At 43.5% G+C, this 20,256-nt stretch overlaps 1 protein-coding gene across 2 annotated transcripts in view; it reads left to right on the top strand.

Annotated features, from left to right (window-relative positions):
• The first annotated feature begins 8,095 nt into the window (after nt 1-8,095).
• The window catches only part of cops8 (COP9 signalosome subunit 8), a 68,581-nt gene continuing 56,420 nt past the window's right edge, over nt 8,096-20,256 (top strand). Inside the window, exons 1-2 of one of the 2 annotated variants that reach the window (XM_078228682.1) lie at nt 8,096-8,218; nt 14,833-14,903. In XM_078228682.1, the coding sequence (XP_078084808.1) occupies nt 8,141-8,218; nt 14,833-14,903 (149 nt within the window). In that variant the 5' untranslated portion in view covers nt 8,096-8,140. Of the gene's footprint in view, nt 8,319-14,832; nt 14,904-20,256 lie in introns of both variants that reach the window. The other variant, XM_078228683.1, reaches the window with a different exon arrangement.

A 20,256-nucleotide genomic window follows, 5' to 3' on the forward strand; every position in this document is an offset into this window, starting at 1 on the left:
GCAAAACTGGAATCAATGGGTACCGGGGGCAAACACTCCACTGGTTGGAGTCATATCTGGTACACAGGAAGAGATGTCGTGGAGGGTCAGTCATCTCAATTCCAGGATTTCTTTGCAGGGGTCACTCAGGTTAGTGTCCTACGCCCAACAACCTTCAGCTGCTTCATCAATGACATTCTCACTGTCACAAGGTCAGAAGTGGGGATGTTAACCGATGACTGCACAATGTTCAGCACCATTCATGACTCCCCAGACACTGAAGCAGTCCATGTTCAAATGCAACAAGACCTGGACAATATCCAGGCTTGGGCTGGCAATTGGCAAATAACATTCGCGCCACACAAATGCCAGGCAATGACCATCACTTTTAAGAGGCAATCTAACCACTACCCCTTGACATTGATGTGTTACCATCACGGAATTCCCCACTGTCAACATCCTTGGGGTTACCATTGACCAGAAACTCAACTGGACTCACCACATAAACACAGTGGCTACAAGAGCAGGTCAGAGGCTCGGAATATTGCAGCGACTGACTCACCTCCTGACTCCCCAAAGCCTGTCCACCATCTGCAAGGATCAAGTCAGAAACGCGATGGAATACTCCCTACTTGCCTTGATGGGTCCAGCTCCAACAACACTCAAGAAGTTTGACACCATCCAAGACAAACAACCCACTTGATTGGCACCACATCTACAAATATCCACTCCCTCCACCACCGAAGCTCAGTAGCAGCAGTGCTCACTATCTACAAGATGCACTGCAGCAATTCACCAAAGAACCTTAGACAGCACCTTCCAAACCCACAACCACTTCCATCTAGCAGGACAAGGGCAGCAGATACATGGGAATACCACCACCTGCAAGTTCCCCCCCAAGCCACTCACCATCCTGATTTGGAAATATATCATTATTCCTTCGCAGTCGATGGGTCAAAATCCTGGAATTCCCTCCGTATCGGCATTGTAGGTCAACTCACAGCACATGGACTGCAGCAATTCAAGAAGGTGGCTCACCACCACCTTCTCAAGGGCAACTAGGGATGGGCAATAAACACTGGCCAGTCAGCGACACCCGTGTCCCACGAATGAATAATAAAAAATCACAGCTTGGTATGACTCCTGCTCTGTCCAAAACCGCAAGAAACTACAAAAGGTCGTGAACAAAGCCCAGTCCATCATGCAAACCAACCTCGCATCCACTGATTCTGTCTGCACTGCACGCTGCATCAGAAAAACAGTCAGCATAATCACAAACCCTGTACATATTCTCTTCCACCATCTTCCATTGGGGAAAAGATACAGAAGTCTGAGGTCATGTACCATCGACTCAAGAACAGCTTCTTCCCTGCTGCCATCAGACTTTTGAATGGACATACCTCACCTTAAGTTGATCTTCCTCTACACCCTAGCTATGACTGTAATACTATATTCTGCACCCTCTCCCTTCTTTCTCTATGAACAGTATGCTTTGTTTATATTGTGTGCAAGAAACAATATTTTTCACTCTATATAATGTGACAATAATAAAGCATATCCCTTGATTCTTTTAGCCCCAAGAGCCATATCTAATTCCTTCTTGAAATCACACAATGTTTTGCCCTCAACTACTTTCTGTGGTAGTGAATTCCACAGATTCACCACTGTCTGGATGAAAAAATTTCTCCTCACCTCAGCCTTCATCCTCAAACTATGGCCCCTAGTTTTGGACTCCCCAACCATTAGGAGCACTCTTTCTGAATCTACTCTGCCGAATCCTGTTATAATTATGAGATCTCCTCTCATTCTTTGAAACTCCAATGAATATAATTCTAACTGGCTTAGTCTCTCCTGATATGAAAGACCTGCCATCAGTCTGGTGAATCTTTGATGCACTCCCTCTATAGCAAGGACATCCTTCCTCAGATAAGGACACCAAAATTGCAAGCAATATTCCAGTTGTGGCCTCAGCAACACCCTATACAATAGCAGCAAAACATCCCTACTCCTAAACTCAAATCCTCTTGCTATGAAGGCAACCATACTATTTGCCTTCTTTATTGCGTATTTACTTTCTGCATGAGGATACTAAGGTCTCGATGTGGGACAAGCATCACCCTGCTGTGAACATGGCTTATGGCGCATGACTCTTCTCTGCTAACCAGAAAAAGACACATGACTCATATAAAAAGAGCCATGGGACCACTGGGAACATCATGAACCTCAGCATTGGCATACAAAATTTCTGCTGCCCTGATACTCCAGCACACAACAGAATGGGTGTCCAAGTTTGTGTTGACTTACATGTTCTATAACATCACCATCATTTGGACTCAGTCCTGCTACCAGGAGTCAGAGGATCACCACAGGAGGAGGAGGAAAAAAAGGATGATTTTGATTTGATTTGATTTATTATTGTCACATGTATTAGCATACGGTGAAAAGTATTGTTTCTTGCACGCTATACAGACAAGTCGTACTGTTCATAGAGAAGGAAAGGAGAGAGTGCAGAATGTACTGTTACAGTCATAGCAAGGGTGTAGAGAAAGATCAACTTGGTGCGAGGTAGATTCATTCAAAAGTCTAATGGCAACAGGGAAGAAGCTGTTTTTGAGTCAGTTGGTACATGACCTTAGACTTTTGTGTCTTTTTCCCGACGGGAAAAGGTGGAAGAGAGTACGTCTGGGGTGCGTGGGGTCGTTAATTATGCTGGCTGCTTTGTCGAGGCAGTGGGAAGTATAGACAGAGTCAATGGATGGGAGGCTGGTTTGCGTGATGGACTGGGCTTCATTCACGGTTCTTTGTAGTTTCTTGCAGTCTTGAGCAGACCAGTTGTATCACACTCAGCTGTGATACAACTAGAAAGAATGCTTTCTCTGGTGCATCTGTAAAGGTTGATGTGAGTCATATGGGACATGCCAAACTTCCTTAGTCTCCTGAGAAAGTAGAGACATTTTCTTATCTATAATGTCGGCATGGGGGGACCAGGACAGGTTGTTGGTGATATGGACACTTAAAATCTTGAAGCTCTCGACCATTTCTACTTCGTCCCCAATGATGTAGACAGGGGCATGTTCTCCACAGCGCTTCCTGAAGTCGATGACTTTCTCCTTCATTTTGTTGATGGTGGGGGTACATTTTTGTTTTCGGTGGAATGTGCAAGATCACTTGTGCAGGTTCCTCTTCCTTGGGTACTTTTACCATTCCCCACAGTGTTTCCTTAGACACCATCTGACAGTAAAGACCACCAATAAAAACGTTTTCATTAATATCTTCATCCAACAATGTGTTCAGTTATACTATTCACCCTTCTGCAGTTCCTTATTGCTAGTCCTGTGAGTGTCCTGTTGTGGCCCGGTCCCCAGTGGCTAGAGCATGGCTGATGAAAAGCTGTCAGATTTAATTGAGGGAGATAGCAAGTGGTCTTGTAGAATGCCTTTGATCTTTGGGCCTTGTTGAGAATGGCTAACTGACATAGAGTGAAGGTAACATAACAATTGCCAGGACAATTGATATTCACTGACATGATGTGCTGTGCATAATTTCAAACCAAGACACATGAATTTATGGCCCAGCTTCAGACTGCATTATCTTGACATGGTTGGCAGCAATCTGTGCTGAATGAGGGATAAGCAACAGCAAAGGCACTGAAGGAGACAGTGGTGGAGATCTCACTCTTTTCTGTGACGATGTAAACACTTGCAATAGAGTGTTGTTGGAGGCTCTGTAGCTTTGCTGCTTTGGCTGAGCTCCAGTTCATTCACTCTACCCATGGAGGACCAACTAGCTGCCATGTTGCTGATGGCCGGGGAAAGCTGCTTTGGTTTTTATCTGCAGCATTTAGCGAAGTGTTCCATTTCTCACATTTGTTCATCTTTTACCATTTTGTTCTGTTCGGAGAGTGCTGGTCACTGCAGTTGGAGTAGGGCACCCCTTGTACTGTGGATACTTCTATTTAGAGTCATAGAGGTTTACAGCATGGAAACAGGCCCTTTGACCCAACTTGTCCAAACTGCCCTTTTCTTTTTAAACCCCTAAGCTAATCCCAATTGCCCGCATTTGGCCCATATCCCTCTATACCCATCGTATCCATGTAACTATCTAAATGCTTTTTAAAAGATAAAATTGTACCTGCCTCTACTACTACCTCTGGCAGCTTGTTCCAGACACTCACCACCCTGTGTGTGAAAAAATTGCCCCTCTGGACACTTTTGTATCCCTCCCCTCTCACCTTAAACCTATGCCCTCTAGTTTTAGACTCCCCTATCTTTGGGAAAAGATATTGACTATCGACATTGTCTATGCCCCTCATTATTTTATAGACCTCTATAAAGTCACCCCTCAGCCTCCTACGCTCCAGAGAGAAAAGTCCCAGTCTATTCATCCTCTCCTTATAACTCAATCCATCAAGTCCTGGTAGCATCCTAGTAAATCTTTTCTGCACTCTTTCTAGTTTAATAATATCCTTTCTATAATAGGGTGACCAGAACTGCACACAGTATTCCAAGTGTGGCCTTACCAATGTCTTGTACAACTCCAACAAGACGTCCTAACTCCTGTATTCAATGTTCTGATCAATGAAACCAAGCATGCCGAATGCCTTCTTCATCACTCTGTCCACCTGTGACTCCACTTTCAAGGAGCTATGAACATGTACCCCTCGATTTCTTTGTTCTGTAACTCTCCCCAACGCCCTACCATTAACTGAGTAAGTCCTGCCCTGGTTCAATCTACCAAAATGCATCACCTCGCATTTGTCTAAATTAAACTCCATCTGCCATTCGTCAGCCCACTGGCCCACCTAAAATCTCAGCTTCTTTGTTCTGATTGTTCTTTTAACATGCAGATACTAATGACTGCTTGTTATGTTAGGTCTTTCTCTTACAGCAGCTGTTTGTGGACTAAATCACTATAAATGCCACAAACTATTCGATCCCTGATTAGTTCATCAGTGAGAGTTTCAAACGCACATTTCTTTGCGAATATTTTCAGCATGGCTGTGTAAGATTGTATTAATTCATCCACTCTTGTGTTTGAATTGAATGTACTTCTGTCAAGGCTTATGTTTTTACCAGGAGAGAAATATTCTCAAACATTTTTAGAATAATCTCAGGGTCCACTTTTTCTTCCTCGACCTGGAAAACTTTTTTTACGTTCTTTTGAATGCATTTCAATAAAGTATGAGCCTGCAACTTTTCGACTTCTCAGACAATGCAGCACTGCAGTAAATACCCACCTCTTTTCAAACTTTCCCAACTATCTGCAACATTTTCATCAAAGACAAGTGGATTGTTGTGGCAAAGTCTTTGCGCCATACTGCCAATTCCTGACAACATGTAAATGTTGTGGGTTCCCAAATCACTGACAAGGACTTGGAACAAAGAGTAGTGAGGACAGCAGTAGGTAAAGCAGCACCTTAACAATCTCAGTAATCTGCAGATGGACAGGCAGCTTGACTGCCACAAGAGCCTGCGTACTCCTTGAAGCTCTCAAATCAGCAACCATAATGGCAACAGTCTGAGCTTGTCTGGAAGCAATAACATATCTTAAAGACAGATTGACTTTTGTCTTTGCTTCCAATAATATATTCAGGCATTGAAACTTCTGCCTGCAGTACAACTTGAGAAAGTACATCAGAAGGGGTAACCAAGAAGGTAGATGAGGGCAGTGCAGTCGACGTTGTCTACATCTACTTTAGCAAGGCCTTTGACAAGGTACCGCATGATAGGTTGTTGCATAAGGTTAAATCTCACAGGATCCAGGGTGAGGTAGCCAAATCGATACAAAATTGGCTTGATGACAGAATACATAGGGTGGTTTTGGAGGGTTGTTTTTCAAACTGGAGGCCTGCGACCAGCGGTGTGTCTCAGGGATTGGTGCTGGGTCCACTGTTATTTGTCATTTATATTAATGATTTGGATGAGAATTTCGGAGGCATGGTTAGTAAGTTTGCAGATGACACCAAAATTGGTGGCATAGTGGACAGTGAAGAAAGTTATCTAGGATTGCAACAGGATATTTATCAATTCGGCCAGTGGGCTGATGAATGGCAGATGGAACTTAATTTAGATAAATGTGAGGTGATGCACTTTGGTAGATTGAACTAAGGCAGCATTTACTCATTTAATGGCACGGTTTTGAGGAGAGTTATAGAACAAAGAGATCTTGGGGTACAGGTTCATAGTTCCTTAAAAGTAGAGTCACAGGTGGTGAAGAAGGTATTTGGCATGCTCGATTTCATTGGTCAGAACATTGAATACAGGAATTGGGATAGAACATAGAACATTACAGCGCAGTACAGGCCCTTCGGCCCACAAACTCAATAAGGTTTGTGAGGCACGACCTACCCTTCACAAAACTGTGCTGACTACCCCTAATCAAATTATTCCTTTCTAGGTGATTATAAATCCTATCTCTTATAATCCTTTCCAATACTTTGCCCACAACAGAAGTAAGGCTCACTGGTCTATAATTACCAGGGTTGTCCCTACTCCCCTTCTTGAACAAGGGGGCAACATTTGCTATCCTCCAGTCTTCTGGCATTGTTCCTGTAGACAATGACGACACAAAGATCAAAGCCAAAGGCTCTGCAATCTCCTCTCTAGCCTCCCAGAGAATCCTAGGATAAATCCCATCCGGCCCAGGGGACTTATCTATTTTTTACTCTTTCCAGAATTGCTAACACCTCCTCCTTATGAACATCAATCCCATCCAGTCCAACAGCCTGCATCTCAGTACTCCCCTCGACAACACTGTCCCTCTCCAGTGTGAATACCGATGAAAAATATTCATTTAGTGCCTCTCCTATCTCTTCAGACTCCACGCACAACTTCCCACTACTGTCCTTGACTGGCCCTAACCTTACCCTAGTCATTCTTTTACTCCTGACATACCTATAGAAAGCTTTAAGGTTTTCCTTGATCCTACCTGCCAAAGACTTCTCATGTCCCCTCCTGGCTCTTCTTAACTCTTTCTTTAGGTCCTTCCTGGCTAACTTGTAACTCTCAAGTGCCCTAACTGAGCCTTCACGTCTCATCTTAACATAAGTCTCCTTCTTCCTCTTCACAAGAGATTCAACCTCTTGTATTGTTGAAGTTGTACAAGACATTGGTAAGGCCACACTTGGAATACTATGTACAGTTCTGGTCACCCTATTTTTGAAAGGATATTATTAAACTAGAAAGAGTGCATAAGAGGATGCTACTGGGATTTGATGGTTTGAGTGATAAGGCTGGATAGACTGGGACTTTTTGTGTGGAGTGTAGGAGTCTTAGGGATGATCTTATCGAGGTACATAAAATAATGAAGGGCATAGATCAGCCAGATAGTCAACATCTTTTCCCAAAGGTAAGGGAGTCTAAAATTAGAGGGCATAAGTTTATTCAGATATTGAACAATTAAAAACCGTTAGCCGACGAGGAAAATTATAAGTTTAAGGCAGAGGGGCAATTTTTTCCACATGGAGAGTGGTGTCTGGAACGTGGTGCCAGAGGTAGTAGTAGAGGCGGGTACAATTTTGTCTTTTACAAAGCATCTAGACAGTTACATGGGTAAGATGGGTATAGAGGGATATGGGCCAAACACGGGCAATTGGGACCAGCTTAGCGGTTAAAAAAAAGGCGGCCTGGACAAGTTGGACTGAAGGGTCTGTTTCCTCTCTGTAAACCTCTATGACTTTAGAAGATGCTGCATTACTGATAGGCTGCTGGTGCTCTCATGCATTTCAGCACCATTTCCACAGTGAAAAGGATTAGTTCTAAGTGTTTTGTAATGTCTTCTTCCACATGGAGATAAACATCGCCTTTGACTGGCATCACATCCATCAACTTAAACATTTACTCAACTGCTTAAACTGACAGCAGTGTGTAGTATTTGGAAGATGCACTCGGACTCCTTCAACATGTTTAATTGCCTGACAATGGCAAAAAATTAAGGCTGTTCAAGATATTTAAATACATTGTAATGATACCAACTGTCGCTCCTCAGATTGCTTCGTATCAAATTGCAGAGCCTGCGCTGAACCAGCAGCTGCAATGTTTCGGTGCACAAACTCCTCCGGCCACAGGGGCGCTGCCAACGAGCTGGAGCCCGGAGTCATGCTTTCTGACCTCTGGCCTATAGCCCGGAAGCGGAAGTGCGAGAGGGGCGTGAGGTTGGGAAGATGCCCACTGCGGTGATGGCGGAAAACTCGCTGGGATTCAGCAAACTGTTGGAGCAGTGTGAGATCCAGGAGCTGGAGGTAGGGCAAAGGGAGCGGGCTCTGCGAGATGGTGGGGGAACACGGCCCGAATATAGACTGACTGGTACAGCCAGAGCGGAGTCGACAGCCGGAGCCCTAGGTGCCTGTCCACATATTACACACACATACATATTATACACAGATATTTCACGAATAGATATATGCAAAATCCTATTGTATTTATCTGTCACTGACAGGCTGGGGCGGGGGGTGGTTGAGGAAAATGAAGCATGAAAAAATGAACCATGCTAGATAAGTGGAGGAACTTATGCAAACACATTGCAAGACATCTGCAGAGACCATGGAAATAAGACTCAGAAAGTTACCTCAGACATACAAGTGTGATACACGTAGGAAACTGAGGCATTAACCAATTTCACTGCCGAGAGACAGGATGGTTATTGAGAGATATGAAATAGCACAGATATGGGGAGGGGAAGTGATATGTAAACAGATTTAACACAGAAATTGGGGTGTAATTATTAATCAGTTTGACTGTGTTGAACATTATTAATTTCCTAGACAATTGCAGATGAATTCCTGAAGTAATTTTCCTCGTCGGCTAACGGTTTTTAATTGTTCAATATCTGAATAAACATTAGAGAATTATTTTCAAAAGCTTTATTTAGGTAAAGTTTATTTTGAGTTCATTTGAAACAAGCTGAGAGAGTGAGGAAAAATAAGATTACACTGATTATATGCTTACTGTAACTATTCTATAATTTTTAAGGTTTCAAAATTATTTAGATTCTAGAATGGTCTCAGCATATTGGAAGTTGGCAAATGTAACATTGCTGTTCAAGAAAGGGAGGGAGAAAACAATGACCCATAGCTTCGATGGCCTGACATCAATTACTGAGAAAATGCTTAAATTCTTAAAACCTTACTGCTCTTAGAAAAACATAGTGTGATCAAAGTCATAGTTTTATGAAAGAGAAATCATGTTTGACAAATTTATTACAGCATTATGAAGATGTATCTAGTAGGGTAGATAAAGCCTGAAGCTTTCAAGAAGATGCCAGGGAAACCATGGATATCACTGCCTATTGAAGTCCAGGTCTGAGGCGTTCAAGCCGGGTTATGCCGACCTATACAAGAAATCCAGATACGATCTACGGAGAGCCATGAGAGATGCCAAGAGACAATACTGTCCCAGGCTAGCCACACGAACAGCCATCGACTGTGGCAAGGTCTACATGACTATTTGCGACTCCTCAGATACTGAAGCAGTCCATGTTCAAATGCAACAAAATCTGGGTGATATCCAGATTTGGGCTGACAAGTGTCAGACAATGACCATCACCAATAAGAGACAATTCTTGACATCACTGAATCCCCCACTGTTTGACTGTATCACAGCTTGGTATGGCTCCTGCTCTGCCCAAGACCACAAGGAACTACAAAAGGTCGCGAATGTAGCCCGATCCATCACGCAAACCAGCCTCCCATCCATTGACTCTGTCTACACTTCCCGCTGCCTCGGCAAAGCAGCCAGCATAATTAAGGACTCCAGGCATCCCAGACGTACTCTCTTCCACCTCTCATGCACCCCAGACATTCTCTATTCCACCTTCTTCCGTCGGGGAAAAAGATACAAAAGTCTGAGGTCAGGTACCAGTCGACTCAAGAACAGCTTCTTCCCTGCTGCTGTCAGACTTTTGAATGGACTTACCTTGCATTAGTTGATCTTTCTCTACACCCTAGCTATGACTGTAACACTACATTCTGCACTCTCGTTTCCTTCTCTATGAACAGTATGTTTTGTCTGTATAGCGCGCAAGAAACAATACTTTTCACTATGTTAATACATGTGACAATAATAAATCAAATCAAATGTCAACATCCTTGGGTTACCATTAACCAGAAACTCAACTGGACTCGCCACAGAAACACATTGGCTACAAGAGCAAGTCCGAGGCTAGGAGTACTGTGGTGAGTAACTCACTTCCTGACTCACCAAAGCCAGTCCACCATTTGCAAGGCACAAGTCAGGAGGGTGATGGAATATTTCCCACTTGCCTGGATGGGTGCAGCTCTAACTATACTCAAGAAGCTTGACACCATCCAGGACAAAGCAGCCCACTTGATTGGCACCACATCCACTCCCTCCACCGTCAAAGATCCTTATACAGCACATTCCAAACCCACGACCACTTCCATCTAAAGGGACAAGGGCAGCAGATGACCATCACCAATAAGAGACAATCCTTGACACCTGCGAGTTCCCCACTCACCATTCTAACTTGGAAATATATCGCTGTTCCTTCACAGTCACTGGGTTGAAATCCTGGAATTCCCTCCTTAATGGCATTGTGGGTCAACCCACAGCACGTGGACTGCAGCGATTCAAGAAGGCAGCTCACCACTACCTTCTCATGAGCAACTAGGGAATGGGGAATAAATTCTGCCCAGCCAGCGACGCTCATGTTCCACAAATGAATAAAAAAATTATTCCAAATGTGGTCTAACTTAAGTTCTATACAGCTGCAGCATGACTTGTCAATTTTTATACTCTATGCCCCGACCAATGAAGGCAAGCATGCCAAACGCCTTCTTGACCACCTGATCCATTTGTGTTGGATTGTGACTTTGAGGCGTTCAGTCATAATCTCACAGATGGTAGCTTCTTACCATTGGCTCCTCAGCCAAGCACATACACCGAATGTCTGAACCTGTGGTTTCACTCGTACTGAGCATACAGGTTACTATGAACCTGTATGCCCAGATCCCCCTGTATATTAAAACTACTAAAGGTTCTGCCATTTACTGTATACTTCCCTCCTGCATTAGACCTTCCAAAATGCATCACCTCACATTTTTCCGGATTAAATTTCATCTGCCATTTCTCTGTCCAAGTTTCCACCCTATCGACGTCCTGCTGTATCCTCTGGCAATCATCCTCGCTATCTGTGGCTCCCCCAATCTTTGTGTTGTCCACAAATTTACTAATCAGACCATCTACACTCCAAGTCATTTACATGTATTACAATTTACATAAGTTCCAGCACTGATCCCTGTGGAACACCACTGGCCACAGACCTCCAGTCAGAAAAACACTCTTCCATTGCTAATCTGTCTTCTATGACCAATCCAGTTCTATATCCATTTTACCAGCTCACCGCGAATCCCATGCAACTTCACCACCTGTATCAACCTACTATAAGAGACCTTGTCAAAGGCCTTGCTGAAGACAATATTCACCGCCCTGACTTCATCAATCATCTTTGTCATTTCCTCAAAAAAACTCAATCAAGTTAGTGAGACACAACCTCCCCCTGCACAAAACCATTCTGCCGATTGCTAATAAGTCCATATTTTTCCAAATGTAAGTAAATCCTGTCTCTAAGAATCTTTTCCAATTTCCCTACCAATGAAGGTAATCAGTATTAATAGGGAAATGGTGTTGGTGAAATTGATGGGTTTGAAGGTCGCAATATCCCCAGGGCCTGATGATCTAAATCCCTGAGTGCTTAAGGAAGTGGCCCGACAAATAGTGGACTCATTGGTCACATTCCAAGATTCTGTAGACTCTGGAACAGTTCCTACCAGGGTAGCTAATGTAACCCCCACTATTTAAAAAGGGAGGCAGAGAGAAAACAGGAAATTATAGACCAGTCAGCCTGAGGTCAGTATTGCGGAAAATGCTAGAGTCCATTATCGAAGATTTAATAGCAGAGCATTTGGGAAACAGTGGCAGGATCGGACAGAGTCGGGATGGATTTACGAAAAAGAAAAGATGCTTGAGAAATCTATTGGAATTCTTTGAGGATGTAACCAGTAGAGTTGATGAGAGACAAACCAGTGGATTGTGGTTTGTTTGGACTTTCAGAAGGCTTTTGGCAATGTTCCACATAGATTAGCATGTACAATTAAGGCACATGGAATTAGGGGTAATGTATTGAGATGGATACAAATGGTAGGCAGACTGGAAACAGAGTATGAATAAAGGGATCTTTTTCCAAATGCCAGGCAGTGACTCATGGGGTACCGCAGGAATCAGTGCTAGGACCCCAACTATTCACAATATATATTAATTATTCAGCTGTAATATTCATGATCATGAATTTTGTATTTTCATGTAACTTGCCAATGGGAATTCTCCATCACCAATCAGAAACTTTGCTGGTGTCTGGTCCCTGTTTATTGGTCCATGATTTTGGTCTTTGGCCTATGTATTATTGTAAAAAGATTACAGTTGATTGCTAGGTCTACAAAATGTAGAGTCAATATATTTCTTTCTTTGCCACAGAACTAAGGTATGGGACAATCATCTTGTTAATGACACATGTCAGTGGAAAGCTTACAACAGGGCACAGCAGCATCTGATCACTTTTACTGATTTCACATGGCCTTTTCACCAATCTCTTCTGTTAGCCTCATACATTCTTCATCAAACACTTTCATCTTTGATTAGTAGGGTGAGCATATTTTCTATGTACCTGATGCCATTATTATTTGTCTAACAATGAGAAACATTTCGTTAACGTGTCCTGACCAGATAAATTGCAGACCCACTGACTGTCCAAAAATAATGACCTTATTATACTTCACGTTTAAGATTCATTTGTACCTTTTTCATAGTTTTTGTGAGATTACAAAGAAACTAGAAGCAGGAGTAGGTCCTTCGAGCTTGTTGCGCCATTCATTTTTGTCATGGCTGATCATCAAATTCACACTCCACTTTGGGCAGTTCAAAGAACAAAGAAAATTACAGCACAGGAACAGCCTCTTTGGCCGTCCAAGCCTGCACTGATCATGCTGCCCGACTGAACTAAAACCCCCAACTCTTCCAGGGGCCATATCCCTCTGTTCCCATCCTATTCATGTATTTGTCAAGACGCCCCTCAAAAGTCACTCATCGTATCTGTTTCCACTACCTCCCCCAGCAGCGAGTTCCAGGCACCCACCACTCTTGTTGTTAAAAAAAAACTTGCCTCATACATCTCCTTTAAACCTTGGCCCTCGCACCTTAAACCTATGCCCCCTGGTAATTGCCATTTCCACCCTGGGGAAAAGCTTCTGACTATCCACTCTGTCCATGTCTCTCATAATCTTGTAGACTTCGATCAGGTCACCCCTCAACCTCCGTCGCTCCAGTGAGAACAAACTAAGTTTCTCCAACCTCTCCTCGAGGTCATGTCCTCCATTCCAGGCAACATCTTGGTAAATCTTTTCTGTACCCTCTCCAAAGCCTCCACATCCTTCTGGTAGCGTGGCGACCAGAATTGAACACTATATTCCAAGTACGGCCGAACTAAGGTTCTATAAAACTGCAACGTGACTTGCCAATTTTTAAACTCAATGCCCCGGTCGATGAAGGCAAGCATGCCGTATGCCTTCTTGATCATCACCTCCACCTGTGTTGCCACTTTCAGTGACTTGTGTACCTATACACCCAGATCCTTCTGCCTATCAAGGTTCTGCCATTTACTGTATATTTACCATCTGTACAACCTTCCAAAATGCATTACCTCACATCTGTTCGGATTAAACTCCATCTGCCATCTCTCCACCCAGGTCTCCAACCAATCTATATCCTGTTGTATCCTCTGATGGTCCTCATCACTATCCACAATTCCACCAATCTTTGTGTCAGCCGCAAACTTACTAATCAAACCAGTTACGTTTTCCTCCAAATCATACAATTCATATAGTTTATTTAATGATACTTCAAAACATTTATTAGCTATTTTTTGAACTTCATAATTTCCTGCATTAAATTTAATCTGCCATGGTTTGCCCATTTCAACAGCTTGTGCCTATCTTCCTGATTGATGCCTGTCACTATTCTCCCTGCTTACTTTATTTCCAAGCTCCAGGATATAAGAACTGTTCCAATATTGAACCATGTGGACAGCATTGTATATTTTTCACTATTCTGGTAACCATTCAACACTCCCTCTCTCCCTGTCTTCGAGCCAGTTTCATATTCCCAACTGCTATGGGCCTCAATTTTACTTACAAATTTATAATGTGGCGTTTTAGCAAACATCCCCTAAAAGCTTTGTATCAACCCTTGTCATTATTTAATTGAAGAACTCAATCGAGCCTTCCAGACTAGTTTATTTGCATTCAGCACATAAATGGTTAAGCACAGACATTGAGAAAATATCACAAACCTTACTAAATGCACAAAAAAACAGTCAGACTTGGAGTGGTTTAGCGGGGGAGTTATTTTTATTCTTCCTCGTGGACCAGAATGCAGACTTGAAAATTGATACTCTGCAGCTTGCAGAACTGCTGGAACTGGCTCAGAATATTAGTGGAACGAATGAAGGGACAATTGTCCTGATAGCAGAGGACAAAATCCATTTTTTAAAAAAGTGTCTAGCTTAAAATGGGCATTAGCCATCAAATAAGGCAAGTGCAAATAGGATATAGAATAAGTAAAATCTTTTTGCTTTGAATAGTCAGTAAATTACTAGTTAATTACATTCTTGGGGAAACCAACTTGGAGGAATTTGAGAAGCTTGATGAATTTGCACAGTAGAAACGGTAGCACCTTGGAGCTGATGACTCTTTAATGAGATTCATGTTAACATTTGTGACTCCTTACTAGATTTGATTTTGTTTTATTTTGAGTGGTGCTAACACATTTTACGTTGAATTTGCAGGCACCTGGTGGAATAGCAACACCGCAAGTTTATGGTCAACTGCTTGCTTTATATCTCCTACACAATGACATGTGAGTAATAAGGTGAAGGGCTAATGCCACACGAAAATCTATTATTTCAACACATATATAATTTCTAATGTCCATCAGGACAAAACAAATGAGAAATTCAGTTTCATTAAGATTTCAGTAAAACATCATGATGGCTAGTGAAAATACTTTGCCTTGTATCTAATTGTATAATAGTCCAAACTTTGTCTTATAAATTTGGGCTCTATAATTTTAGGTTGTGTGTGCCTAATTTTTTGAGCCATATTGGTGGCAATAATTTGAAGTGCAACTAGTATATTGGTAAACATTTATTGACCTAATTGGAGTATTTTCTCCATACCATATTCATGCTGATAATTAAAATAAACCTTGTCAGTAGTATAAATTGTTTTTTAACTTTCACAGGATGTGAACGTCACTGGCTAGACCAGTTGTTGCCCATCCCTAATTGCCCTTGAGAAGGTGATGGCACTATTTAAGACTGCCCTTAACACCCATTATTTTAACTATCCCTCCTGTATCTCTGAACTGATGTCCATTTTTTCTTCATGTCTCCATTTTACCATATTAAAGGTACCCTATAAATGGAAGTAGATACCCTCCCGAAGTCTGCAAACATTTATTTTTTTGTAGTTGTTAATGCATCATTCATAATTGTGCAAATGCATAATTGGTGTCCAACCGCCAAAAGTCGGATTGGAATTTTCAGGTTTGTTGCATGTATGTCTGACCTCAGTCAGCTCCTTATTTTGATGTAGGCAGAACAACTACACCTTAAGTGTTTGAATATTGCAGTATTTCTATGACTCAATTTTTCTGCAGAAGCTTGTAACCTTATCAATTGCTGATGACTGCAACAGTCATTGGTGTCGGATATGAAGCGAGTCAAACATGTGATTTACATGTATATGTAGTTCGTTAAATATAGAAACTAGAAGCAGGAATAGGCCAATCGGACAAACAGAACAAAAAAAATTACAGCACAGGAACAGGCCCTTCGGCCCTCCAAGCCTGCACCAACCATGCTGCCCGACTTAACTAAAACCCCCTACTCTTCCGGGGACCATATCCCTCTATTCCCATCCTATTCATGTACTTGTCAAGACTTAAAAGTCACTACCGTATCCACTTCCACTACCTCCCCCGGCAACGAGTTCCAGGCACCCACTACTCCCTGTGTAAAAAATCTGCCTCGTACATCTCCTTTAAACCTTTCCCCATGCACCTTAAACCTATGCCCCCTAGTAATTGACTCTTGCACCCTGGGAAAAAGCTTCTGACTATCCACTCTGTCCATGCCTCTCATAATCTTGTAGACTTCTATCAGGTCTCCCTTCAACCTCCGTCGCTCCAGTGAGAACAAACCAAGTTTCTCCAACCCCTCCTCATAGCTAATGCCCTCCATACCAGGCAACATCCTGGTAAATCTTTTCTGTACCCTCTCCAAAGCCTCCACATCCTTCTGGTAGTGTGGCGACCAGAATTGAACATTATATTCCAAGTGCGGCCTAACTAAGGTTTTATAAAGCTGCAACATAACTTGCCAATTTTTAAATTCAGTGCCCTGGCCGATGAAGGCAAGCATGCCGTATGCCGCCTTGACTGTCTTCTCCACCTGCATTGCCACTTTCAGTGACCTGTGTACCTGTACATCCAGATCCCTTTGCCTATCAATACTCCTCAGGGTTCTGCCATTTACTGTATATTTCCTATCTGTATTAGACCTTCCAAAATGCACAACCTCACATTTGTCCGGATTAAACTCCATCTGCCATCTCTCTGCCCCAGTCTCCAACTGATCTATATCCTCTGATGGTCCTCATCGCTATCTGCAAATCCACCAACCTTTGTGTCGTCTGCAAACTTACTAATCAATCCAGTTACATTTTCCTCCAAATCATTTATATATATATTATATATCACAAACAGCAAAGGTCCCAGCACTGATCCCTGAGGAACACCACTTGTCACAGCCCTCCATTCAGAAACACACCTTTCCACTGCTACCGTCTGTCTTCTTTGACAAAGCTAGTTTTGTATCCACCTTGCTCGCTCACCTCTGATCCCATGCGACCTCACCTTCTGCACCAGTCTACCATGAGGCACCTTGTCAAAGGCCTTACTGAAGTCATGTCGACAACATCCACTCCCTACCCTCATCAATCATGTTCGTCACTCCCTCGAAAAACTTGATCAAGTTCGTAAGACACGTCCTCCCCTTCACAAAACCATGTTGCCTCTCACTAATACGTCCACTTATTTCCAAGTGGGAATAAATCCTATCTCGAAGAATCCTGTCCAATAATTTCCCTACCACTGATGTAAGGCTCACCGGCCTGTAATTACCTGGATTATTCTTGCTACCCTTCTTAAACAAAGGAACAACATTGGCTATTCTCCAATCCTCTGGGACCTCCCCTGTAGTCATGATGTGGAGATGTCGGCATTGGACTGGGGTAAACACAGTAAGAAGTTTAACAACACCAGGTTAAAGTCCAACAGGTTTATTTGGTAGCAAAAGCCACACAAGCTTTCGGAGCCTAAGCCCCTTCTTCAGGTGAGTGGGAATTCTGTTCACAAACAGGGCATATAAAGACACAAACTCAATTTACATGAATAATGGTTGGAATGCGAATACTTACAGCTAATCAAGTCTTTAAGATACAAAGAACGTGAGTGGAGAGAGCATCAAGACAGGCGAATCATCGACACAGATGCCATCATCTCATGTGAGAACACCATCCACCAGGTACACAATACATACTCTTGCAACTCGGCCAACGTTGTCTACCTGATACGCTGCAGGAAAGGATGTCCCGAGGCATGGTACATTGGGGAAACCATGCAGACGCTACGACAACAGATGAATGAACACCGCTCGACAATCACCAGGCAAGACTGTTCTCTTCCTGTTGGGGAGCACTTCAGCGGTGACGGGCATTCGGCCTCTGATCTTCGCGTAAGCGTTCTCCAAGGCGGCCTTCACGACACACGACAGCGCAGTCGCTGAGCAGAAGCTGATAGCCAAGTTCCGCACACATGAGGACGGCCTCAACCGGGATCTTGGGTTCATGTCACACTATCTGTAACCCCCACAGCTTGTCTGGACTTGCAGAATCTCACTGGCTGTTCTCTCTGGAGACAATACACATCTCTTTAACCTGTGCTTAATGCTCCCTCCATTCACATTGTTTGTACCTTTAAGACTTGATTATCTGTAAAGGCTGCATTCCAATCATTATTCTGTAAATTGAGTTTGTGTCTCTGTATGCCCTGTTTGTGAGCATTTCTCCACTTCACCTGACAAAGGGGCAGCGCTCCGAAAGCTCGTGGCATTTGCTACCAAATAAACCTGTTGGACTTTAACCTAGTGTTGTTAAACTTCTTACTATGTTTATCCCAGTCCAACGCTGGCATCTCCACATCATTAAGTGTTAACCCATGACTTCCCTTCACTGATGGGAAGGCAGAATTGATGCAGCTGTGTACCCTTCACGATAGCCTTCACTCCCCAAGGCTGCCTTACTATCTCCCACTGTGTAGCGTTTCCAATTTGACATGAGCCTATTGCGTTTCAAAATGCTAAATTAGAAATCTGGCTTTCCCTTGCTTTCTGGGTAATAGCCTCTGAGTCCTGTGTAATTGACCTGGACCCTGTCCATTGTAGCAGCACCAACAAGTGAGTATGTGTTGCAGGAAGGAGTCTCAGGGGCCAGTTTCACAGTCCTCCCACACTTCACCATAGCCCCCCCCAGACAGAACTTATCTTACTTCTGATTTTGGAAGATGACATTTTACCCGAGTGTTGAGATGGTGTTGCTGCATCTTTATTACAGGCTGGAGTTTGATCCTCCCTCCCTCAATGAGTCATTCTCCAGCCTGTCATTATGGTCATGGATATTGACACACTCCCCACCAAGCCCATGTCTCACATGGACCTGTACACACCTCATTTTGAGGTTGTGTGCACCATCACTTCCATGCCCCCCCCCCGCCCCAATCATGAGACCTTCATGTACACCACCCCCGCGATATCTGTAGGCTGCAGATACTCCTGTGATCATCATCATGGCCTCTGCAACCTAAGACAGAGCATGTCACATCCAAGGGACATCGATTGTAAGACAGCCTTGGACACCAAGCTATGCTTCTTTCCTGTGGATCCCACAGCCAGGGTACAGCATTCTCCCAATGATTACTCCTGCTCTTCTGCATTGTCTCTTATCTCAGACTTCAGATAGAGATCCATATAGCTCTGGACTGCCTGTTGCCTGTGACTCCTTTCCATTTTGCAACAGAAATGTCTGCACTTTGTAATTCCTGTCTGCCAATCCCTGAACTTAAACAGGAGCCTTGACATAGTTCCCAGTTCCAAAGACAACTACAAACAATAGTGACCTTCACAAAGCACTACAGTCCTGATCTGTTACGTTTTCATGTGAACTATCCCTAAGTTGCCACACTAACACCATCCACTTTATAATGTACAATCTGTGTGCACTTCCAATAATACATGTACTAGCGCTTAGATCCCCTTTGTTTGTGTGACATTCAGACTTGTCCGTCCCCAGCTTCCCTCCCCCTGGTCTTCCCTTTTTGGTCTACCATTCTTTATCCTGTTCGTATACCTCCCTGCCCTTCTGCCTGCCATTATCTCTTGCCCTCCCCCACGCCAATCCTTGCACAGCCCTCCTTCCACATTGCCCCCCTTGTCTTTGTCTGCCCGCCCCCACCCGCCGCCCTTGCCTTATAACCCAATCCTGGGTCAAACTTCAACCTTTGTTGCAGTGATGCATTTGCTATCCACATAGACATTGGTGTGTGGAACCGGGAGGGAAGGAGACCCCTGTATTCCCCAACTCCAGGCACTGTACTGATCGGAGTCAGTGACACAGGAGGGTCCATGGGTTCAGCAATACACTGCTGTCCATGAAGACCAGCTCAACATGGAGATGGGGGGCAGGAACCAGTAACTTTGGCAGAGTGGTGTACAGTTCATTAGGAGCACCACAATGGCAGGAAGACTTTGCAGGTTGTACTCACCTCGAAGTCGCTGAGGAACTGAGGGCCGTCCAATGCACACCAGCCATAATCAATCAGGTTTGATGCTGATGTGATTTTCAGCTGGTGTGACACAAGATTGGAAAGTTTGATGAGGTTCTTGGGGGGGTGGGGGGGGGAAGAGATCTGTTTTAACGAGATGTAAATGAATGCAATTAGCATTTGTACCACCTCCCTGCAGGAAGCACGACTCACATTAACCTGCTACTAAGAGAATTTCAAAGTTATTTCATGCTGGCGAGTTTCCAACTTTTTGGCTCCCACCAGATTCTCCACACCCACCCACCAAACCCACCATGGGAGAATTCTGCCC

Source organism: Mustelus asterias, chromosome 14 (genome assembly GCF_964213995.1).
Source record: "Mustelus asterias chromosome 14, sMusAst1.hap1.1, whole genome shotgun sequence".
In the NCBI taxonomy this organism is placed as follows: domain Eukaryota; kingdom Metazoa; phylum Chordata; class Chondrichthyes; order Carcharhiniformes; family Triakidae; genus Mustelus; species Mustelus asterias.